The 26,739-nt window shown below is 35.5% G+C and overlaps 1 protein-coding gene across 2 annotated transcripts in view; it reads left to right on the top strand.

The window, feature by feature from the left end:
- The first annotated feature begins 13,877 nt into the window (after positions 1 to 13,877).
- The window catches only part of RST1 (ARM repeat superfamily protein), a 334,110-nt gene continuing 321,248 nt past the window's right edge, over positions 13,878 to 26,739 (top strand). Inside the window, exons 1-3 of one of the 2 annotated variants that reach the window (XM_089823823.1) lie at positions 13,878 to 14,812; positions 16,736 to 17,017; positions 18,562 to 18,639. In XM_089823823.1, coding sequence (XP_089679949.1) covers positions 14,426 to 14,812; positions 16,736 to 17,017; positions 18,562 to 18,639 — 747 coding nt within the window. In that variant the 5' untranslated portion in view covers positions 13,878 to 14,425. Of the gene's footprint in view, positions 14,813 to 15,883; positions 16,435 to 16,735; positions 17,018 to 18,561; positions 18,640 to 26,739 lie in introns of those variants that run through there. The other variant, XM_089823825.1, reaches the window with a different exon arrangement.

Here is a 26,739-nt window from a genome sequence, read left to right as displayed (position 1 = left end):
ATGCTTTCTTCAACTTGCATACAATATCTCTTTGTTTTGTCAAAAGAAATCCTTCAGGTTGCTCAATGTAGAATTCTTTGTCAAGTTCTCTATTCAGAATTGTTCACTTTGAATTTTTTATTATCTATATAAGCCAAGAACATTCTTACTTCTTCAATTCTAGTAATAGGTGCAAATGTATCCTCATAATATATACCTTCTTGATGTGAATATCCTTTGCATACCAGTCTTGCTTTGTTTCTTACAACTTCACCTTGTCTATTAATCTTGTTTCTAAAAACTCATTTAGTTCTAATAATATTCTTATCTTTAGGTCTTGGAACAAGTTCCGAAGCATTATTCTTCTCAATCTACTCCAATTCTTCCTTCATTTCTTGAATCTAATGCTCATCCTTCCAGGCTTCATCATCACTTTTAGGTTCAACTTAAAAATCAAACACAACTCTTTATGTACCTTCATTTTTTGTAGAGCTCTTAAACTAGTGTGCAAAGAACATTAAAAATTACCTGACATTCAAAAACTAAGTAAATTAACACTACTTATGATAAGAAGAAGGAAACGCCATTGAGGAAAGTAAACCAAGAATAGTAAGCTCCCCAAGTGTGACCTTGATGATATCAATGTGTTGGAGCATGGATGGATGTGTGCTCAAGTGTGCTGCAAACCTTTAATGGGTAAGAGTCTTTGAATGGATGAAATATGGTGTATGGGGTGAGTGAGGATTCTTGCATGGCAATGGTGTGGTTTAGTGGTTTGTTTTCCAAAGGGACATTATAAGTTTGCATGGAAGTTTGAATTATTTATGAGAGGGGAAGGATTCAATTTATAGGCTAATGGGTCATGAGATGGAGGGTCAGGATGTGAGGATGGAGAAAGGGAGAGGAAGGGCTAGGATACAAGGAGGGGGAAGCACATGGATTGTGCTTCTTTAAAGCTCTATCCTTGTGACAAGTTTCACAAGGGGATTGGAGGGTCAAAGTGGAGGGTCAAAAGGATTAATGAGAGAGAAGAAGTATGGAAGAGGGGTGTAAGAGGAATTTAAGGGTATTTATGGCACGTAAGATCCATTAATCCTTTTGGATAGGAATGTGAGAGGATAGGGGAGACTTTTGACTCTGGCTTGGGTTAGAAAGTCTTAACCCATGCTCAAAATTGTGTACATGTTTAGGAGGGGGATTAGGCTTGGTTTAGGATGGGATTAGGGGGTAAGTGGGTTTGGGTTTAAGGAGGTATGATAATTAGCTATCTAAGTGGGGTCAATATGGGTGAATGGGTTGGATTAGGGTAATGATAGGGTTTAGGGATGGTTAGGGGTTTATGAATGATTTATTAAATGCTATATTTAATAAAGGGAGGATGTGATTAAATTAAATCGATTTATTTATTTATTTATTTTATTATAGGAATATGGATTTAATTGATAAATTGATTTTGGGTTATCATTCAATTTTATCAATTAGACTATGCTTAATTAAATCAATGATGATTAATTAATCAAAAATAAAATATTTAATCAATAAAGTCCTAGAAGATGATTAAATAAGATCATTTAGTGGTGTAATCAGATTTAGGTGGCTACAGTTTCTTGTCATAACTCCTCTATCTTTGATTCCAATAATATGTTCAATTGGTTATTCTTTGTCAAACACTTGTTTGGTGTTATTGTCTCAACTCTTGCTTACGCTTTAGGTTTAGTTCTTTGCCAAACTCTTGTTTGGTGTTATTGTTTCAACTCTTGCTTATGCTCTAGGTATAGTTCTTGGTTCCTCTTTCTATTCCACAACTTGAATATCATTTTGTAAATCATTGTTAGTTTCTTAAAATGATTCAACATTTTATTGATTAGTCTTAGGATTAGCTTCTTCATAAGAATTGTAATCAAGTATTCTTTATTTAACTCCAAAATTTTCATCCACTTTAACATTTATGCTCTCAATAATAGTCTTAATCCTCTGATTAAAACATCTATAAGGTTTTCTTTTTAATGAATAACCAAGGAAAATACCTTCATCGCTTATTGAATAAAACTGACTAATATCATCATCTCTCTTAATGTAACACGTACTTACAAATAATCTAAAATACTTCACTAATGGTGCATGTCCAAACCATAATTCATTAGGAGTCTTGTTTGTACCTTTTCTAATATGTACTTTGTTCATTGTATATAATGCTATATTTATTGCTTCTCTCTAGGATGTCTTTGATACATCATTTTCAAACATCATAACTCTTATTTCTTCTATTACATACATGTTTCTTCTCTCAACTATACCATTCTGCTAAGGTGTTTTAGGGGCTAAAAGTTGTCTCTTAATACCATTCACTTCACAAAAGGTGTTAAACTCATTTGAAGTAAATTCTCCACCTCTATCAAATCTTAGACATTTAATATTCAATCCAAATTCATTCTCAACTCTATCCTTGAATAACTTAAACTTCTCAAATGCTTCAAACTTTTCTTTAAGGAATGCTACCCACATCGTTCTAGTAAAATTATTAACAAGAATCATGAAATATCTTTCACCATAGAATCCTCTTGTCTTTGTAGGATCAATCAAATATGTATGAACAATCTCCAACTTTGTTGTTGTAGTGAACTTCTTGCTAGGGAAAGAACTTTTCTTTTATTTAGCCATAACACATTCCTTGCATACAACGTAAGTAGGAGTCACAATTTTAGGCAAATCTCTTGCTGCAAATATAGTGCTTGCTTTCACAGTATTATCAAAGTTTATTTGACAAAGCCTTCTATTCCATAACCAACCGTTGTCAACCTTGGCAAATAAGCATGTCATCTCGGTAGGATTCAACTGAAAAATATTACCTGTGAATTTTGTACTAGAACTAATCATTTTACCATCCTTATTCTTGATAATATATATATTTTCTATGAACTGCAATTGATATCCCTTGTCAACTAGTTGTCCAACACTCAAAAGATTATGTTTCAATCCATCAATAAAATAAACATCATCAATGTTAGTCTTTCCATCAAGATTAATGGATCCTATTCCCTTTATGTGACAAGCTGCATTTTTTTCAACTCTGACAATTCCTCCATCATAACTATTGAACTCAACAAATTTATTCATATCACTAGTCATATAATGTGAACAACCACTATATAAGATCTAATCAATTTTATTCTCAACTTGGAACACTAATGTTCTTTCTTCTCTAACTTCTTTTTCATGACTTTCTTCTTTTATAGCAACAAATCCTAACTCATCATCACTTTCGCTCAAAAAAATTTCATCCAGTTCATTATCTTCATTTGCATATAAACATTCTCTAGGATTTTTAGACTTGAAATTCTTTCTGTACTTCTTTACTCTTTTATGGCATTTAGAAGAATAATGACCAAATTCATCACAAGTCCAACATTTAGATATTTTCTTACCATCCAGTTCTCTTATTATGAGTAGGGAAATTCCTTCTTGAATCTTTATGTTTTTTTCAAATCTCAATCTACTACTGCTAGCATAGTCTCCATTAGTACCTGCACTCCTAGATAGAGTAAGTCAAACACTTAGTGCACTAAAGATAGTCTCCACTCTAGGAAAATCTCCAAACTATTTGAAACTTATTTTTTTTGCTTCCGATCTTCGAAGAAGAGTCTCTCTAGAGAACTTCTTAGTGTAAGGTATCACTTTCTCAATCATCTGCATTGTCTGCTTGAATGGTGGTGTCAAAATTTTCAAGATTTTCCATATGATCTCATTTTCTTCTTTACTTCCTTCGCAAGCCTTGATTCTTGCAACAATTTATGATATTGTTCCAATATAACTTATGATAGATTCATCTTCCATCATTTTGGCTTCTTGAAATAAACACATCCAATTATGTAGTCTAGTCCTTTTAGCATGTTTATCACCTTCAAAAGTAGATTCCAAAGCTTTCCAAATTTCACAAGATAACATCAAAGATTTTACTTGTTTGTATTCAATTTTAGGATTGAGCTAACAAAAGTTCTTCTCTGGTAGGCATGTTTCATATGAACAAATCTCTTTCAGCTTCACTACATTCTTCAAGCTTGTTTTCTTCAACTGTAGCCTTGACATTCTTAGTGATCATCAAATATCCTAGACCCATGCATAACATATGTGTCTTCATCTTCTCTTTATAGCTATCATAGTTGACTCCACCAAACTTAGTACTTTCTTTTCTAAAATGACCTGCCATTGACCTCCTTAAGTTGTTAAGCTTTTCCTTCAAGGACCTGAGGCGTTGATACTGTAGACACCTAAAAAACCTTTAGAAAATAAAGTATTTTTATTTTCTAAAAAATTCCTGATGACATCATCATTAATTAATTAATTAATTAATTAATTAATTAATTAATTAATTAATTTATTTATTTTTATGCCATTAAATCCCTTTATCTTAATTAAAAATATTTAATTAAGGAATCCCTCCCAAAAATGTTTAAATCTTATTTAAACATTATTTCCTTATTTAATAATTATTTAATTAATAAATTGACCAAAAAACCCAAAATAAATAAATAAATAAAATTTTGTCCAAAACTTGGCCAATTTCCTTAAGACCACTAACCTCTTCCAAAATCTTCTAATCCTTCTTTAATTTTGATTAAAGGCTAATCCCATCATTTCCTACCCCTAATCCCAACTCAACATATTTAATCAAGATTAAATATTAATCCTCATGTTTATTAAAAATGTTTTAATAAATATCTCCTCAACCCAAACCCTTGAAATAAATAAAACTTTATTTATTTCTTAAAAATCTAATTTATCCTCATCCTAAGAAGTTCTAGACTCTTCTAGAAAGTCTTCATCCTCATCCTAGGAAATTCTAGACTATTCTAGAAAGTCTTTATCCTCATCCAAAGTCTAGACTCTTCTAGAAGATTTCTTTAAACCTAATCCTAATCCCCTCCTAACCTTGCCACATTCCCTAAAAATGGGTTAAGACTTACTAACCCAAGCCAAAGTTAACAAATATCTCCTCCTTCACCCACCCTCATTAAATGCCATCCACTTGCCTATCCCTAAGCTAATCCTAAACCATCCTAATCCATCCTCTAATTATTTGCACAAGGCTAAGCAAGCTTAAAACCCTCCTAATCAAGCCCAAGTCGAAATTGCTCTCATCTCCCTCAAAATATCTCAACCATAAAACTTTATGAAGTCCACTAGGCCATAAATGACTCTTCCAAGCCCTTTTATTGCTCTTACAAGCCATTATGAGGGTCTTTATGAAGATTTTATCCCTTGAGCCTCCTTTGTTGACTCATCCTTCCCCTTTCCTCCATCCTCTCACCATGTGACATGTGTCACTCCTTGATTGGCTATAAGGAAGCACAATCCATGTGCTCTCCTCTCATGCAATCTGAGCCCTCCATGAGCTTTTTTCCATCCTTGCATCTTAGCCCTCAATCCCTCAAGCCTCTTGCCTATAAATTGGATCCTTTCCCTTTGCAAAAGAACACAATCCATGAAGTAAAGTTATAATGCTATTTTGAGAGCCAAATCCATACTAAAGCCATCTATCCACACCAAAAATCCACAATCATCCATTGAAGCCTTTGGAAGCATATTGAGCATACATCCTATCCATTTAGATAAAGCCACTCAACAAGAGAGCTCCTTATTGAGAGAGTCCATTAATGGCTCATATTCTCAATTGAGAGCTCATCTTAGTCTATCTTGAAGTTTATGAATTTTTTTTAGTTTGTAGAAGCTTTATTTAAATTTGGTTTCTATTAGCATACTAACATTGCTCATATACAGATACCAATTGTTAGAAAGTTAAGTCCACCAAGATAACTAATGAGTGGGGGGAGGGGCGGGGGGGGGGGGGGGGTGAATCAATTATTTGATCAAATACAACTTTTATTAAACTTATTCATTCTCAAACACATGCTCAATATAAACAACAACCATATGTTAACTAGGGAAACCCTTGATTTGAGGGAAAACCTCAGTGGGAATGGCACCCATAAAATAATGTAATAATACATAAGTTATTTGTAAGAGGACGAAATATGTTAGGAGTCAATGAAATACATTTAGTACATACCAGTCCCTGTTATGAGACTTTGAATCCCTGTGAGGAGATTCCAACCATGTTGGGAGTTGTAGAAGGCAGAAGGACCCACTGTCCAAATAACTTTAGGGGAAAGACCACTGAACTCACTGTCCAACTATTGTATTATCCCTTGCAGAATAATACCAAATACAATTGATCTCAACAAATCATGTTCCTTCTCTGTCCTCTTACTATGTGTCTTCTGCACCAAATACTTCTTATATCTCAATAACAAATCCTCAAACTAACATCACAAATCCCTTAGATTGCTTACTCACATTATACTTTGAATATCATTCGACAATATCACAGACACATTTGCATTACAACCAAGGAAACAAAATTTCCTTTATACTAATTCCTCAAAATAATTTATTTAGTTGGCATTGATGCTTTCCCAATTTACAATTATAATAGGATCTCATTAAGATAAAACAATACACATTATATTACATCTTTCCATAATTACATAACACCATCGACTCATAGTATTTACAAATATTTCACACATGCAACCTTAGACTTCATGCACTCATTGATATAATCATTAGGATGTCTTCTACCTCTATCTAACTTCACTCAACCAGATTCTATTCCTGTTAGGAGATATAACCCAATTACTAGAAACTACTTCTTAGGAACTTTGTCTCTAAACTATATTTTGTAAATCTTGAATAACTATTACTAGTTCTTGACTTTTTGCATGTGCACTTAACCATGTCATCAAGACACTCTATAGAATATGTCTCCAACTATTCTTGACCTCATCTTTACTCTGCAAACCATATGGTCTCAATCACTGTCTGCTACTTTGCCAATCTTCAATATGTTGACATCAATGACAAATATTGCCACGAATGCAACATGTAATCACTAAAACAATCTCTCAAGTGCTCCAACAATGCTAGGATACTTCCCCATAGGAATATCATCAAAATTCATGCTAAAAACATAGTGCACCCCTTATTAATGAAAGACACAATATGCCCTAGTGAGCTAATCAAGGACATAATGCATCCCTGGTTGAGCCCTATTTTGGGTCCTACTTTTTGGGTCTCGTGTTCAGACAGCCTCAAGTTGTTAATTTCTAGGGAGGCTGGCATATTGGAGTAAGTCAAAATTTAAATTCTATATAAGTCCTTCCATTTACTCCATTTGGCATATATCTCACACAAATATCCAAGCATTCTAATTCAAGCACTCTAACTCTCAAATATTCAAGCCTTCAAGTCTACAAAAATCTCATGCATTCCTCTATAAGAGATCAAGGATCTGAGCATTCAATTGTGGGATTCATCTTCAAGATCTCCTTCAATCCTTTCAAGATCCTTCCTTGCATCTTTTACATCTATTCATCTTCAACTTCTTGATCTAAATAAACTATTGAAGTAAGCACATTAATTTGATTCAAGAGATCCTACTATTATAAAGTCAATTCATACATTTGCTTTACATTTCATTCTATTTCAATAATTTCAATTCAAGGTTAAATCCTAAACTGGGGTTTGACCAAGCCAAACCTCTCATCAACAACAAAAATCCTTCTTTATTGTAGGTTGCAACTATCGTATTGAGGAACATGTTGTAGATCCAAGTACCCTTTTCAACCCTCTTTGGAACTGCAAAATTAGAATCACCATCGCACTCATTCCTTCAAGGTTGACCAGGTCATCCCTAATGCTTCAATGGTGATTGGGTCACCCCTGATGCTTCAATGGTGACCAGGTCACATCGAGCTCTAGTTTGGCCCTAACAGATTGTTAAATGATTTCTAGATTTTGTTTGCGGTGTAGTTTAAGGCATATATTTGATGACTCTCATCTATTATGATCAATACAACAAGAATAAATTAGGCTTTAATAGGAGTGTCTTCTACTTTCTTTATTCTTTCAACATATTTACTTATATTTAGCTCTAGCTTACTATCTCATCTAGGGATTTCAAGGATTTGGTTATCGTTTCCCCTATTCTTCCTACACCTAGTTCATGTTAGTGTTCCTTTCTTATTTGTGTTAGCACTAATCTTCCTAGATATAGTTCTTTTGAATTGGGAGTTGATTTTCCCTTTCTGTGTATATGTATATGTGGTTATGTAATAAACTTAGGCTTTATACCCTTGGTTCACATGTCCAACCTCACAACCAGTTACTCTAGGAATAACAATAATGGAAAAAGATAAGATAGGTCTTGGTTTAAGGGTACTTGTTTTAAGTGTGGGGAAGAAAGACATGAAGCTTTTGAATGTAACTTTTTCGGTAAGAAAGTAGATATAGTAGTAGAAATGCTTTGAACTAGGAAGAATCCATTGATGCACCTAATGAAACAGAGAAAGGAGAGAACATGATGATGAGAAGAACTCTATGGAATGACTTGTTGGATAATGAATGTGTTTTGAGAAAATTTCTCTTTAACACCAAATGTAATATTGAAGATAAATGTTGCAAAGTGATTATCAATAGTGGTAATTTTAATTTGGCATATGAAGATTTGGTGTCAAAGTTGAAATTGCAAATATTGGAGCACCCTAACCCTTATCCTATTGCTAAGATCAAGGATGAACATAAGTTACTTGTAAGTGAATATGCCTTGTGAAGTTTAGGATTGGTAACTACTTTGATGAAGTTTTATGTGATATTATGCCTATAAATTATCCTCATATACTTTTGGGAAGACCTTGGAAGTATTATAGAAAATCATCACATGATGGTATATTGAATCAATTTACTATTTGGGCTAATGAAAAGAAACAATTATTACCGACTATGATTAAGATGCCTAAGAGAAATCATTGTATTACTATTGAGAATTTTAAAATATTATTTCTAATAATGTTCTTGATGGATTACCTCCTGTGAGAAGTATAAGTCATTGTATGGATCTGATACCTTGAACTAGTTCTCCTAATGAAGCACCACATAGACGAACACTTGTAGATAATGAAGAATTGAATAGAAAAGTGCAAGAATTGCTTGAGAAAGGTTTGATCAGAGAAAGCTTGAGTCCTCGTGCAATACCTACTATAGTGGCACCTAAGAAGAATGGAGAATGGAGAATGTGCATTATTTCTAGAGCTATAAACAAGATAATAGTGACAAATAAATTTCCTTTGCCTAGGATGGATAATATTATGGATATATCGAGTGGAGAAAATTATTTTACAAAGATTTATTTGAAAAGTGGCAATCATCAAATTAGGATCAAAGAAGGAGATGAATGGAAGACTGCTTTTAAGACTAATGAAGGTTTGTATGTGTGGTTGGTTATACCTTTGATTTAACTAATGCAACTAGTACTTTTACGAGGATGAGAAATGAAGTTTTGAAGAAAATTTTGGGTAAGTTTGTGATTGTATATCTTGATGGCATACTAATCTACAAGAAGACTAAAGAGGAATACCTTGAACATGCGAGAAAAGTTTTGCAAAGGCCGAAAGATGAGAAATTGTTGATAAATTTAAAATAATGTTATTTTATGAAGGCAGAGCTTGTGTATCTTGGTTTTGTGATTTTTGTTGATGGTTTGAAGATGGATGATAAAAAGGAAAAATATATTCTTGATTGGCCTACACTTGAGAATGTCAGGGAAGTTAGATAGTTTCATGGATTGGCAAGTTTTTACAAAAAAATAATAAAAAATTCCAATTCAATTTGTAATGTTATGACAAAGACTATGAGAGGTGATAAAAGAGATTTCAAATGGATACATGGAGTAGATAAAAGCTTTGAAATATTGAAGGAAAAGTTCATAGAATTACTTGTGCTTACTTTAAATAATTAAAAAAAAGTTTTTCAAGTTGACCATGATGCAAATGGTAATGTCGTTCACACTATTTTCAGTCAAGAAGGTAAGCCTATAACTTTCTACAGTGAGAAATTGAATGATGCTAAGAGGAAATATTTTGTCCATGATCAAGATTTCTATGCAATTTTTCGAGCTTTGAAGAAATGGAGACATTATTTGATGCCTAAAGAATTTGTGTTTTAACTAATCATAAAGCTTTATAGTATTTGGGAAGTCATAATAAGTTGAATTAGAGATGTATGAAATGGGTTGAGAACATGTAGAACTTTTCTTTTGTGTTGAAGCACAAGATTGGACAGTCTAATAAGGTAGTAGATGTATAGAGTAGAAGAAGACATTTGTTGAAAAAGATGAGAGTTGACATAATTGGATTTGAGGATTTGAAGAACTTGCATGAATTTAACCCTGATTTTGTAGAACTTTGGAAAGTTTGTAATAATCTGGTGATAGACGAGCAAGATGAATGAGTTTATTATGTTATTATGAATGACATATTATTTAAGGGAATTCAATTATGTATAACTAGAGGATCTATGAGAAAAAAAACACCATTAAAGAGAAAAATAGTGGAGGACTTGCATGATATTTTGGGATTGATAAGATAGTAAAGATGATTTTGAAGAGATACTTTTGGCCACAAATATATAAGTATGTTCAGAAGGTGGTGAAGAGTTGTAGAATATGTCAAGTTGCTAAAGGAAGTAGTTAGAATGTTGAATTGTATACACCTTTGTCTATTCCTTACAGACCTTGGGAAGATATCAATATGGATTTTGTTTTGGGATTACCTTGAACTCAGAGAGGAATGATTCTATCTTTGTAGTGGTTGACAAATTTTCTAAAATGGCACATTTCATACCTTGTAAGAAGATATCAGATGCAGTACACATAGTAGACTTATTTTTTAGAGAGATTATGAGATTATATGGATTACCTAAAACTATTGTTTCAGACAAAAATACCAAGTTTACTAGTTATTTTTGGAGACGCTCTGGAAGAAGTTAAATACTAATCTTAAGTTTAGTTCTACATTTGATCCACAAACTAATGGACAAAAAAAAGTTGTGAACAAAAGTTTGGTTAACCTTTTGAGATGTTTGATTGGAGATAAAACTTTTAATTAGGATTTGATTTTGGCACAAGCTGAGTTTACATATAACAATTCAATGAATCGAAGTACTAAGAGGACTCCTTTCGAGGTTGTAAATGGCATGAGTCCTAGAGGAACTATTGAGTTGAGGAAATTGGATGCTAAAGTGAAGAATATTGTTGAAGCTAAAGAATTTGTGGACTTTATGAAGAATCTGCATGAAGAAGTGAAGAACAATCTACAAGTCAGTAATCAAGGATATAAAGATAAAGTAGATAAGAAGAGGAGACATAAGACTTTTGAAGCTGGAGATGAGGTAATGATACATTTGAAGAATAATATATTTTCAATTGGCTCTTATAGTAAGTTGAAGATGAAGAAGTTTGGGCCTTGTAAAATCTTGAAGCATGACAATGGTAATGCTTTTGAAGTTCAATTACCTGAGGATATGGATATTCCACCTATGTTCAATATTTCATACGTCTTTTGAGTATCATGAATCTAATGAAGAGATAATTGATAAACCTAATCATTCCAAGAATAAGATAGAATGAATTGACAAGATTTTAGATATTAGAATTAGTAAAAGCACCCTAGGAAAGGATTATAAAGAGTACTTGGTTCAGTGGTTGAATAAACCTATTGAAGACAATTCTTTGATATTAGAAGTTGAGTTGGACCTTTATGATATTTCTCAGAGCATTAGGGCTTTCTAATGTGGACATCAATTCTTTATTTACCCTAGGTGTCTGATGCAGGAGCATCTTGGGTACTTTGGCAATCTTGCATCAACCAAAAAGATCTCTTTTTTTGCCCCTATTTGTTGTTTGAAGAATGGTCATTATTTTTTGTGTTTTCTATTTTTGTACAATTAACTCCTTAACGTGGACCTATCATGGATCCTATTCATAAGCTTGCAAAATCTAATTCCATCATGTACGAGAGTTATCCTTCTCTTTGTTTGAGGCATATTGGTTCTGTGGGAGCTTGAGTAACACACACATTTGGTTTTGATGAGATTTTTTTTGGCATTATGACATTTCACACACTTGGAAACCTCTTCTTGGATAGCGTGTGGACCCATATTTGTCCCTACAAAAGTTTATTTACTTGTTTGTACGATCGTAGGATTCTCCATTGGGGCAGGACCTATAATTTGTAATAAGTTGCCCGACAAGCCAACTTGTGGTCTTGCTAGCTATATAATTAGAGATCTAGGATTAGGAAAATTGGAAATAAGTTAGATAGAAGCAAATTACTAAGATTTGGCTTTGTAAGCCCTAGCTCTCAAGCTCACAGATTGTTATTTGAATGTATAAGGCTACAACCGGGTATACCTAATTCCAAGCATGTTGAATGAAGACTATCTCATCATTTTTGTATTGATATCTATATAATTTCTTACGGCTTCTCCTATTGGTTGGATTCTGTGTATAACTCTTAGTGAGGGTAGCTAGGAAGTGAATTCTATCCCCTCCTACCTTACGTCACTGTTTAAGGCCAATACTTCTCTAAATTACTCTTAAGATCTTTTAGGAATATAATCTTGATCAGATATCAAGATATTAGCATTTGCTTGCATTGAGATTTCTTCATTGTTTAATGATTTTTCTTTTGGGTTGTCAACCACAAGTCCTCCTTCCTTTTTCGTGTTTGTCTGATGAATCACACTCTACTTGATTCATTATATTAGAGTTATCAATCATCAATATTCTTTTTAATTTTTCTTTAATTCTAACATTGATTATTTTCTTATTAATCTCATCTATTGATTTAAAATTGCTCTTGGTTTTCAATCAAATGAACTTCCCACTATTTTTTCCTTTTAAGAACTCTAGCTTTTGAAATCAATACACTTTTTAAATATTATCTTGAGATTTTGTTTTTATATCTACATTGACTAATATTGTTGCCTCAACTCCTTGTTTCTTGGTGAAAAAATCTTCTTCTCCACATATAAAAGAGGCCAAAGCATTCCCTATGATTTCTACAGTTTTAAGGTGCCAATATTCTAATGGATGATTTTCTATTTGTAGCAATGAGGGGATTGTTTTGGGTTTATGCTTGCAATGATCAAAATGGGGTTCCCAATTGATACAATAAAAACTAAATCCCCTATAAAATAAATGCTTCTTGCTTAAAATTTGATTAAATCATTGTAGTCAATTAAAACATATGTTTCAAAAGGGTTCTCACACTCACTAGGCCATGGAAGCTTTCCAAATTACAATTTCCTATGATTGACCTCTTAACTCCTCCATCTTGTGAAAAGGATTATGCAATGCTTCCATATTGGATTAAGACTTTTGGTGGGCATGATGAATGCTTTGCCCTCCTTTTTTGTTAATTCTTTCCAATTCCTCCTTTTTGTCCATGCCCTAATATTTTGTTGGGGTCACCTACAATTTGTCAAATTGGGTCTCAGGGTTGTGATTGTTCTCTTTGCATAATTTCTCTTCCTCTATTTTGCCATTCATCTACCATTGTGGACCGACACTCTGCTCACCTTGATGACAAAGACTAAGATATTTTCAGTTGTGAAATGTCAATTCCCCTTTTTACTTTGAAATCATGTTCACAATAGATTTGAAGAGATATCACAATTTTTGTTTTTATAATTAAAAAAGATGAATGAATTACAAATAAGAGAGCAACAAATATGCTCCTAGAGAAGAAAGACAATCACTCTACCAATTCATTAGTAGAAAGCAACAAAATGCTTCCCTTGCAAAATGAAACTAAAACACTACGATGATGCAAAACATATATCACAATTGACCAACACAAAATTCAAATTTCAATTCTACCCTTTCCTCAATTTTTTCTTTTTCAGTTTTTATTCTCTCAATATTTATGACTTCAATACTATCAAGAGTTCAAAATTAGTTTGATTCAATATCTTTAATAATAATTATTAAAAAATTAATTGGAACCGATTGCTAGTTATAAAGATCAGCTTAGTAAAAATGGCTCCTGAAATTGGCTGTGGCCCATAAAAGTTAAATTTCGATTGTTCGTTTCTTCATCGGCGTTGAGAGCAGCGCCAGGCAGCTGAGAAGCCGAACAGTGTTATAGCACCCATCAGTGTTACCTTAGGAAGGGGGAGTGCGGGTTACTCTTTGGGGTCCAGAGTTGGAAAGTGGGCATTATCTCACACAAAGACTTCTGAAGATTGTCTTTCTTAGGAAGAACACGTTAATCCCAATCAGCCAACGGCTTGGCATGACTGGTGCTCTTTACCGCTTTTAGCTCAGTGTTTCTTTTCTCTCATTTCTCCGGCGATGTGCAGTCTTTTGATGACTTAATCTTGTTGTTTCTAGTGGATATGCCGAGGCCTGGATTGCATTTATCTTCAAAATGTCAGTTATTACCCTGTTTTCCTACACACAGCGTAATCGGAACTGTGCGAATGTTCTTATAGCCTGCTCTTGAACAGACAGCGTGAAGAAGAGATTATAAGCGAAGGTAAAAGGGGCAAAATGGGGGAGGGGAGCTCGTACGAGTCGCTGACGGAAAAATTGAAGAGTGGTCAGGCGGGGATACAACGCTTTGCAGTGATTGGAATCGCGGAGAAGGTAAGGAAGGGTGAGCTGGGCGGGGAGGCTATCTTTCTATGCCTCCGCTCTTCAGAGGCGCCAGTGATAGAACAGACAGTGCGCGAACTCATGTGTCTCGTAGAAGAAGAGAAAGACAAGGTGGCGCCTCCTGAGGCTTTCCGCGAGCTTCAGGCGGCGCTCGAGGGCTCGCCTTCTCATTCCGTCGAGACTATCACTAAAGCAATTGGATATCTCTCTCGACTTCTTTTTAAACGAACTTCTCCACATATATCTACTATATTTTCACCTCACAACAATCCCTTCATCAAGGTAACCTATTCTCGAAACCGGAAGGCCGCAAGGCTAAGCCTGATATTTCTGAATCAGGATTTTTTTTTGTTGGAAATACTTCATAATCATAAATATTAATGAAAGGAAAAGGGGAAAAAAAAAATGGTACACCTGAAACATATCTTTTTGAAATCTAAGTTTGTGATAAGCTCCGAAGCCTATGAAACAAAATAGAGCAAATTCTGACATTCATAGTGCCGGGAATCCCAAGCATGAGTGTGACTAAGCGGAACCGTTAAATTTTGGACAAGGAAAATGTCATTTGGGGGCAGTATTCTTATCAATGATTGGTTGAATTCAGTAAAGCCATTTTCTGGAAGAAAACGCACGAAAATATATAATATATATTCCAAAATCTCCTATGCTATCTTGCCTTTGAACAGCTAATCGTTTTATAACTATATTACAGCACATGATTACAAGAATGCAAGAAAATTACAGAAGAAGCATATAAAACTGTATCAATAGAACTTCATCTCCCATCACCTAGGTCGCGTTAACTATTTCAAACGTTTTGGAACTTTCTTTGATAGTTGTGTATTATAAAGAGTTATGTCTACAGTGATTGCCACCTCCAGTATTATCAATTGTCTCCTTCCAGTGGATAGAGAGTTTATTTGCCAACGTGCTGCGGGAAATATGTTGTTTGGATGGTACACTGCTTATTATGAACGGGCTTCTGGGTGATCGAACTCTATGTAGCAAATGAGGCGAAATCAGATCTTCGGAAAACATGACAGAGCAACCACACTAGAGTAAAGTAATCTTAATTTCTTAAAGCAGATGAAGTCCATGCTATGCAACCATTGTGCCAAAGCATGTTATCATCACGCTAAACAATCTTTGTTTGGATGAGAATGATATAATCACTACGATCTCTATGCAAGTCTATTTAACACTTCGAATGGATAATGTTTGCCAAATTGATTCAGAGAGTTCAAGCATATAACAAGTCACAAGATCTGGTTTTAATGGTAATTGCTGCAATAGAACTTTTAGTGTTGGAAAATGCAAAATGGACAATTAAAATATGATGTGTATTTACATCTGGATATAATTTTCATCTACTAACTTTGATGGCTAAAAAGGGTTACAATCGATATTTTAGAAACACTATCCTTGTATAAGGAAAGATGGGATGCAATTGGGTAGGGTATTCAAGAAAAAGGATTTCACAAATTTAAATTTTGTATGATACAGCTAATATGGTCCTTTGATCTACGCAAAACTTGTATTTTATAGCAAACTAAATTTGTTGCACTAAACCTTTGGCAACTAGTTTTTTTTAAAAAGCATGTTCACTTGAGAGGATGTTCACAGCAACTTGTGGTTGACCATTTTGAATAACTTCACTTGAATGGGCTAAGTATATCATTTTATTTGTCGATAATATATGGAGAGAGATAAACAGAAGAAATTAAAATTTGAAACGATGAGAAGTGACAGTGATAGTCAATTAATGTCCAACAAATCTATCAAACAATACAAAGGCATTTGACATTAGAAGTCTTCTATACACAGCTTTTAAAACCATAGCTAAGGACTTGGACATTTCTATTGCTGCAAGAAATGGAGAAAAACAGAAAGTTGAAGGCTTGAAGGTTTATTTTTAACTCTAATCTTTTAAATATGTGAATGTACAGTGTCTCACTAACCTTATTTAGGGGCAAGAGCAAGTGATTTAGATAAAGGAACACATCCTTTTAATCTGAAAGTAAGCTTACAAAATAGGGCAACAGTGGAAGCTGAAGAAGGAAGTGAGCATTATATGAAAATACTCATTATTTCTTTTTAACTTGTTTTTGGATATAAGTTAATTTTGTGTCACTTGTTTTCATACTAAGCATTGGGTCTTTTGCTACATTCTGACATTTTTTTTGTTGAATTCCATCCTGAAAACAGGTCTTTGTGTCCCGGGTTGAAGCTCATGCAGAGCTTTTGCAGCAGGTGATCATATTTGTGGCAGAGGTCACATTCTCAAGCTATGCTGATATTGCCCTTTTTTTAAGGCCTCTGCTGACTTATACCGTAATGCAAATCACAACATCGACTCGTCATACTTTCTTTTTCCAATGCCTTCATTCTCACTTGGCATCATTATCCTGTGCCCATCTATCTCAAGGACTGTCTGTTTTTAGGATTCTGGTAGAGTGTATACAGTATTATCCCCGAGAAAGCACAGAAGTAAGTGATAATAAGTTTCATTGTAGTTATTGTCATCCGATGCTATTTTTTATGCACTTTTTTTTATTTTTAATGTGATGAATTACTAATGAACTTTGGGTTGGATTTTATGTGTTTTGAGCGAAGCTTCATTTTGTTCTGTGTAGAAAAGATTTTCCATATCTAGTGTTTAAAGCAGTGTATTCATCTAAAATAAGGAGATATGCTTAGACATGACACCAACTTTTGATATCTAGGCAACACTGTTGCTACCATTTGAAGCATATCAATAAAAATTTTAAAACATGGAATTGCCATTGATTCAAAAAAAAATGGATTGTTGCTTTTCTATTGATCATTGCAGCTATTAATATATTCCATTAAAAGCGACAAGCTGTATCATCATCTTTGATTATTTGTTTCTAATGTTTTACTTTGGTTGGCAATATTTTACTTATCATCTTAGCTCTCACTTTCAGTTCATTAGGTTTGATCAAATGTGTCCAGACCATATCAACTATAAATTTTGTATCAAGCAAAGTTGGAAATAGAGGAACTGAAATGCAAGATATAGCACTAAGAGGAATCTTGTAGATGCTATTGACATGGTCATCATTATTAGCAGAATCATGAAACAGAGAATTCTGTGAGGAAAAGAGGAAATCCGATAGATATATGAAACAAAACATGCATCTCCTGTATACAACCAGAAATGACAAATGTTCAAACCAATTTTTTGCCTCTGTAAGATGAAGTAAATGAAAAGAATGTTCAAATTTGAAAGAGTAACGATTAGGACATCTTGAATATAATTGAGCAATTTATGAGAGCCATATGTGACTGTTTTTAATAGAAGGAAATTCTCTGGAGCTTTTTTCAGGGACTTAAATACTCAAGAAGCTACTGACGATTGTTTTACATCATAAGATCACAAAATAAGAAAGCTTCATCCATTTACTGTGAAGTATTAATTACTGGAAAAGATGATCTGCTCTTGCTTCAGTTTGGTAGCTTTGATGGATGCTACACCATAATTAATTTCTTGCATGTAATTACAGATTTCAAAGTAAAGAAAACTATCTTATGAGTTACCAAAACCTAAATTCGCTGGGAAACTTATTAAGATGCTTCTTGGAAGAGAATGGGTTCATTTGCTATTCCTTGAGTCCTTTTGCTACGCTATCTTGCTTTTTTAAAATGTACATTCAACTTTAACATCGCTTTTCAAAAGTAGTAATTGTCTTTTGAGTTACCAAAAATGCAAATTGGATATTAAACTCATGAAATTTACTTTTTGGAAGAGAGTGGATTCATTTACTACTCCTTGAGTCCTTCCTATGCTGTCTTGCTTTTATAAAGAGTACATTTAGTATAACACTACAGCATAATTGATTTCTTGCATATACTTATATATTTCAAAGTAAATTATAAACTAGCTTTTGAGTTTCCAAAAAAGCAAATTGACTAGACAACTCATTAGAGATACTAATTATTTTTTTCTCAAAGTAAAGTGTGTACTTATACTCTTACCATTTCTTTAACTTTACTTATTCAATTGTTTATAGGAAATTTGGGTAACTACAGCTTTGGCTGAAGAACTTGTGGATGCACTTAAAATCATCATGAATAAGTCTACTGGAAAGGTATGGCATCCAAGATTGCACTGATTTTTATGCCAATTGCTGTCATAGCCTTGCACAAGAAAATGTTTTTAAAACACTGATACTTAAGACAGTTGTGTTTCATAGTGATAATTAAATGAGTTAGTAGAAGGCACAATGAATTGATATTTTCCAGTTTTCGTTTCAGAAATGACTAAATGAAATAGTTGAGTTGAGTGTAATAACCCCGACAGGTTATTGCTTTCTCCAGCACCAAAAATAACTCTTTATTCTTCAGCTCTGATACCACTGAAATGACCCTAGCTATAAAGGTCACTAAATCCCAACATTGTACTGTGGCAATTCGTCAAATAGTTGGCAAACAGGCTCTGATACCACTGAGATATCCCCGTGCTGTCTTTAGCAATTCGTCAAATACTTATCATATAACCAAATATGTAGGCAAGTATAATGTTTGAGCAATTTCCCAAATGTTTCAGAATAACATCGCCTAACACCTACGGACCTTCCAATTACAAGTACTATATTTTATTTGTAATCCAAAAGAGTAATTGAGTCTGAAAATTACAACTGGACAGCTGGGAGAGGAACCTGGTAAATTCTGGCAATAGGATCAGTCAGGGGAACCTGAAATTAGCTTCCAAGATGAGGGCATTCGTTTTGATGGTAATCTTGCCAACAAATCTCGATCCTATGATTTACATCTTTTCTTTCCACTATTACTCCAGTAGATCTGCACTTTATCCAGCTGCCAAGCATGAATCAGAATGATTGTCGTCTTCCTATTATTACTCCGGGTGCAGGGACAAGCGTAGAACACAGACATTTAGAAAGCCATAAGGTTTTGCCGCTCCAATAGACTTCGCTAGACCTTCACTGCTCCTTGTTACCGCTGGATATCAACAACGAAATTCGCAACCTGTACTATCGAGAGTTAAAACCGTAGATGATAATGCTCGCTGTTTGTACTATCTAAACCGCAGGTTATAATGCTCGTTGTTCCTCCTGTTTCGATCTCCTCTGCGTGCTCCTCTTCAATCTTAGGCGGAAAGTCAGTGCTGGCATTTGCGATCGCTCTACCTTTCGATACTCACCGGCCATGTTTCCTTGAAGTCAATCATCTTGATTGGTAGACAGCTCACGGTAATAGGCATCACCGGCTGTCCAAGGTGAATGAATCTGGCTTGATCAATATACAGAGGTGCTGGATGGTGACCCACGAACTCTTTAACTAATCCTCCATGCTCTTTGAAATGACCTCAATGGTGTTCGGCAGCGCTGCTAGATGGAAAGATAACTCTAGTAATTCACTCTTCTGCCCTGGGTCGATTCACTGCTGCAGAAGATGTCCCTTACTCTTCGAGCTACTTATGAAACTTATCACAATACCAACTCCTCCATTCGGCCCTCAATCCTGATAATGAATATTTTATAATTTTATGACCACAAATGATTGCTCCGATGAAATGACTGGATGTCACCTCCAATCTGCAATAATTCGGATGATATTTCACACCCTCAAAATTGCGTACCAATTGAGAGTTATCGTTCTCAATGGCCAACTGTGACAATTGCAGAAACCCTAGGTTCCACAATGCACCTGTGATGGAATCACAATCTGAAAATCAAAGAGAGATAATCAACTGCTTGATTCGAATGGAGCCCCGGGGTGCCTATTTATTCTTTTCTCTCCACCTCCAGAGACTTCTAGAACATTTTTGATCTTATCCCTCAAGTGACTTTATTAAATATTTTCCAAGTCACTTTATTAAATATAAAGTTATCTTTTAATAACTATTTATTTAATTAAAATAATTAATTAGTCGTCCTTGGACAACCATTAATTAAATTAATTAAATCGAACTGTCACCTAAAAATTGGGGACATGACAGTCCGCCCTTCCTGAAATTGCTTGTCCCCAAGCAATGGCTGAACCATGAACCAATCAATCTGCCTGGATCCCAAATGTAAACCTGTGTATCATCCCAATCCGCATCATACTCCCGTGGAGAAATCATCAATACCAGTAGCTGAGAAACTGTACTCAACATCCAAACAACTGACACTTCTGATGAAATCATCTGAAAACCAACTGTAGATGTCAGTAGAAGAAACCATTCTGCGGAACTCAAGTCAACTGAAACATCAACTCTATCAAAACTCAAGCCCCCGTCAGAATGACACTTGTACCCAACTACACTGTAGATATGACAACAGCTATAGGTACCTGAATTACTGCCATCAAATTCAATCTCTGAAAAACTGCTCCAGGTGTGTTGATGCTGCAGGCTGAGTAACTTGCTACTACCAATTTTATTTTCAAAAGATGGTGCCAATCTATCCCCTAATGGATGATAAGAAACTGGAGCCAATCTACATCTGCGTGAAATAAAATCTTCTACCTCTGTGTCAAAAGAGAAATGATGAGCGTACCCTACCGTATAATGCCGGTAAGAACCTCCAAATTCTGCTGCTAGCTCATCATCACTGAACTGGTAATCAACATATGGCTCCAATCTCTGACTCCGAGTGACTGTAGGTCGGATAGGTCCCTGTGCATTCTGCTCAACAAACCCCTCCTCGAGACCCCTGTGAGGTAGCATAGTAGAAAGGACCCCTATAATCTTCTCAACCAATCTGCAAATAACACTAGTATCATGGATGAGAACACCTTCTGTCACTTTATGCGAGTCCAAATGAACACATGCACTATCCAGCAAATACTCCATGAACGGTTCAGTGCAGTAAAAATTATATGAGGAAACATTAACATACTCTCCTTTACACCACAACTGGTCCTCCTGTAAGGGTGGCGTACTCAACTGTACCACACTATCAACTAACTGAGAAGAATCAATTTGGAAACTAGACTCTACCGGTATCCCGAACTCATTAGAACCAGCTACTACCAAATCCTGAATATGTGTGTCAGCCTCAACAATATGCTCCTTAGTAGTAACTACGGAAGTGTACTTACCATCATCCACCTCAGTAGTCAAATGAACTAGGTCTGGGGCTAGTTTTGTCCGCAAATGCTCCAACTCCACGGTCACCTCCTTCAACTGAAACTGCGACTTCTGTAGATCTCGCTGTGTGTCTTCTAACGCCTCAGTAGTCGCTATGAGCTCTTGGGAAAGCTCACTCACCTCCTCTTCACGATCCAAGAGTGCCTCATATGCTGTACTTCCCCACTCAACCAAGTGATCACGGTCGGCTACCAATCGTAAATAATCTTGCTTCAAAATCCGAACAGCTTCACGCAAGGCATGAATCTCTGCCAAAGAAAAGTAACCATCGCTGGACTCATCTGTCATAGAAGAACCCCAACCAGTAACAGCCAACAACTGACGAGCAGTATCAAAGTGCTCACAAGCGATAGCGATGTCTCACTCACTAACTTTCAACTGGCTAACCACATGATGGCTCTGGCTGAACTGTCTCCAACAAGCTTCTTCTGGAGCTCTTAAAGGAGTATCCTCAATATTAACATCCATATCTCGCGAATCATCTCCAAGGTCCATATCAATATCCAAATTGTCAAAAATTGTAGTACTGCTGTCAAGCTCTTCTGTACCCAAAGAAACTGTCAAAGAAGTTGTGTCTTCAAAACTGTCCATTTCATCCTCCTGGATGTCATTAAGGCCAAAATGATCCTGGGACTTATCCGTACACACTGGCAAATATGAAAAATCTTCAACACCTTTCAGCAAGAATGGTCGTCTACATATATAAACCAAACCTAACACCGGTGTATAAAAACTAATACCAACTTCGGATGTTCTGCTGGCACAAGGAAAGACAACACCGTGTATTCTGCTAATCAAATCCATGATAGCACTCAAACAAACATTGCTACTATTAAGTGTTAAAGATCTCCAGTTAACTGAACCCCAAATGCTGCTGAAACATTCTTGAGTCCATATTCGTAAACAAGGAACAGCTGGTAACTCAAGCAAACTCCTTACCTCAATACCAATTAACTTCACATACCTGTCTGCCATTGTCCTTGTATCCTGGATGTGAATGCAAGATGAACTCGTAACATTATCAGCTACCATATATGATCCTTCTGCTGCAGGAAGCTGAATGTCAGGCATGTAAGATGAAACTAAGCCCAGCTCCATGCCATGCTCATGCCTCTCCCAGTCCTGTAATGCCAAAGTTGCTCGAGTGTCCTCAAGCTCACAAGAAAGCTTGACAACTTCCTCCTCCTTCCTCCTCAAGGCATCTGAATAATCTTTGGTAAGGCTAAGAAGATGGTCACGGTCTGATAGAAGATGTAAATAGTTCAACTTCGTCTTTCCCATTCCTTCACCAATTGCGTGTAAGTCACAGCAAGAAGAATTTGCCTGAACTCCCTTATGTCTTCCTTGTAACTGAATCATCTGGATGTGCTCTTCTATCATCTCCCGCATCCTGTCATGATGAGATAAAGAAGCCACAATACTATCTTTGCTTACCTTCAGCTGGCTGGACAAATCATGTGAAGTACTGCCATTCTCATCCTCATGTGACGAAGCATCTAACTGAGCCTGGTACTCTCTCTCAGTAAAATCATGAATACGCAGGGTTTGCTCATCTCTACCTGGTACCTCACCATCAACATCCTTATCATCATCTGAACTCACTTCACTGTAAACATTGACTGTCGGAACCAAACCACTTTGAGTATCTGAGACATCACCCTTGGGAACCCTGTATACAACTGTCTCAATCGAAGTATCAAGTTGACAGTAACTATCCATCAGCGTAATATCCTTCACCACTTCTTCCTGTGACCGAACTGAAGTCTCTGACTGGTTGCACACTTGTTTCTCGAACTCCTCATTTAGGTTCCTAGTAGCATCTCTCATTGTATCAGTCAACGCTTTGTGAGAAGATTTGTCAAAACGAAATCCAGTTGATTTATTCACCTTAGCTGGGACAGACAGCCTGTCAAGCATATGGTGGTGCTTAACCAACAGTTCAGACATGTTATGTTTGATTTTTCTGAGCTCGTCCTGAATACCTGAATAGTCCTCCTTTCCACAATTCCGACTCTGAATACTCTGTCTATTACTTGTCCGAGATTGTGTCCTTGGAGACTTTGTGCTGTACCTGTCCATCTTGGTTGAAGTAGAGTGCTGATTACTCATGTAATTCGGTTCTCACCCCACAGGATGGCAAGAAAACCGCTCTGATACCACTGTAATAACCCCGACAGGTTATTGCTTTCTCCAGCACCAAAAATAACTCTTTATTCTTCAGCTCTGATACCACTGAAATGACCCTAGCTATAAAGGTCACTAAATCCCAACATTGTACTGTGGCAATTCGTCAAATAGTTGGCAAACAGGCTCTAATACCACTGAGATATCCCCGTGCTGTCTTTAGCAATTCGTCAAATACTTATCATATAACCAAATATGTAGGCAAGTATAATGTTTGAGCAATTTCCCAAATGTTTCAGAATAACATCGCCTAACACCTACGGACCTTCCAATTACAAGTACTATATTTTATTTGTAATCCAAAAGAGTAATTGAGTCTGAAAATTACAACTGGACAGCTGGGAGAGGAACCTGGTAAATTCTGGCAATAGGATCAGTCAGGGGAACCTGAAATTAGCTTCCAAGATGAGGGCATTCGTTTTGATGGTAATCTTGCCAACAAATCTCGATCCTATGATTTACATCTTTTCTTTCTGCTATTACTCCAGTAGATCTGCACTTTATCCAGCTGCCAAGCATGAATCAGAATGATTGTCGTCTTCCTATTATTACTCCGGGTGCAGGGACAAGCGTAGAACACAGACATTTAGAAAGCCATAAGGTTTTGCCGCTCCAATAGACTTCGCTAGACCTTCACTGCTCCTTGTTACCGCTGGATATCAACAACGAAATTCGCAACCTGTACTATCGAGAGTTAAAACCGTAGATGATAATGCTCGCTGTTTGTACTATCTAAACCGCAGGTTATAATGCTCGTTGTTCCTCCTGTTTCGATCTCCTCTGCGTGCTCCTCTTCAATCTTAGGCGGAAAGTCAGTGCTGGCATTTGCGATCGCTCTACCTTTCGATACTCACCGGCCATGTTTCCTTGAAGTCAATCATCTTGATTGGTAGACAGCTCACGGTAATAGGCATCACCGGCTGTCCAAGGTGAATGAATCTGGCTTGATCAATATACAGAGGTGCTGGATGGTGACCCACGAACTCTTTAACTAATCCTCCATGCTCTTTGAAATGACCTCAATGGTGTTCGGCAGCGCTGCTAGATGGAAAGATAACTCTAGTAATTCACTCTTCTGCCCTGGGTCGATTCACTGCTGCAGAAGATGTCCCTTACTCTTCGAGCTACTTATGAAACTTATCACAATACCAACTCCTCCATTCGGCCCTCAATCCTGATAATGAATATTTTATAATTTTATGACCACAAATGATTGCTCCGATGAAATGACTGGATGTCACCTCCAATCTGCAATAATTCGGATGATATTTCACACCCTCAAAATTGCGTACCAATTGAGAGTTATCGTTCTCAATGGCCAATTGTGACAATTGTAGAAACCCTAGGTTCCACAATGCACCTGTGATGGAATCACAATCTGAAAATCAAAGAGAGATAATCAACTGCCTGATTCGAATGGAGCCCCGGGGTGCCTATTTATTCTTTTCTCTCCACCTTCTCCAGAGACTTCTAGAACATTTTTGATCTTATCCCTCAAGTGACTTTATTAAATATTTTCCAAGTCACTTTATTAAATATAAAGTTATCTTTTAATAACTATTTATTTAATTAAAATAATTAATTAGTCGTCCTTGGACAACCATTAATTAAATTAATTAAATCGAACTGTCACCTAAAAATTGGGGACATGACATTGAGACTTTGATTTTATTAACATATTCTGATTTTCTGGACTGCTCAGTGTGTATATTACCATATGATATATGGACAGTAAATTGTTTATATTACCATATGATATATGGACAGTAAATTGTGTAAATTGTGTATATATGGACAAATCCAACTTAGCAATAAAAGAAAAAGACGAGTTAGTTGTAGCCTTTTATCCTAGCTTAAGAAAACAAATGGACAATGGAGATTGCCATTGTGCAAATTTGATTAATTACCAGAAATATCATTTGGAATATGTTTAATTTTCTGCAAATATATTATTCTATAGAAATAAAAAATAAACCTCATTAGTACTATGAAATATTCTCCTAATGTTATTAAAATTTATACAAGAGATATTACAATGAAGGAGGTCAAAATATGGAAACTTCATTGGCTCCCATTAGGCTTTGATAGAAGCATAAAGGGCTTTGCATCATTTTTAGTGAATGGAAGGATGCTACAGATTGGTTGTGGAACAATGTAATTTTGGTGTGCCATAAAGGGGCAATTTTTTTGTAAGTTCTGGATTATGAGAAATAGGTGAAGGATGCATATGCATTGTTGACATCATTTTATAGTGCATTGAGGAAATAGGTTCTCAAAATCTTATCCAAGTCAAAATGAACAAAACATTCCAGAGCAACTAAAGTTTTTTTTGAATTGGTTATTGATATCCAATTTGTCCACATCAAAAGTGTCTTGAGATGACTTGTAAAGATGCGGGAGGTGCTTTCTAGCATAGTTTGAGAAGTCAAAATTAGACCTGACTTGGCAGCCCAAAATGTTGACTTGGACTTAAGACTTGGCATGGACTTAGCATAGAAAATCTCATAACTACACATAAAAAAGAAATTGATGCATTTAGATCATAGATGCACTAGTAGCATAGTACTTGTCGGGTTTTCTTGCTTGGTGAGTTTTTACATTTCATTGGCACCAAAAACTCGCCAATTTTTTGGCAAAATCATGCTGAGTACTTGCTGATTTTTTGTCAAAAACTCGGGGAGTTTTTATTAAGAACTTGGTCGTAGTTTTATAACAATACTTAAAGGCGAAAAATGCCCGAAATTAATTTCATTTTTCATTTCTTCACTTGTATTTTGCTGAGAGGGGGAAGTAGTCTTCCAATCACTTGTATTCCAAACTCTTGCAAACTGATTTCTATTGATTTGAGGTGAATTTGAAGTGGATTTGAGGTGGTTTTTGAAGAGGATGACAATAATGATTTGGAGAGGTG

Source organism: Cupressus sempervirens, chromosome 1, assembly GCF_028749045.1.
Source record: "Cupressus sempervirens isolate cs-2001-9-10 chromosome 1, ASM2874904v1, whole genome shotgun sequence".
Taxonomy (NCBI): Eukaryota; Viridiplantae; Streptophyta; class Pinopsida; order Cupressales; family Cupressaceae; genus Cupressus; species Cupressus sempervirens.
The sequence above is the reverse complement of the archived record's forward strand: the minus strand, read 5'-3'. Positions and strand labels throughout refer to the sequence as shown.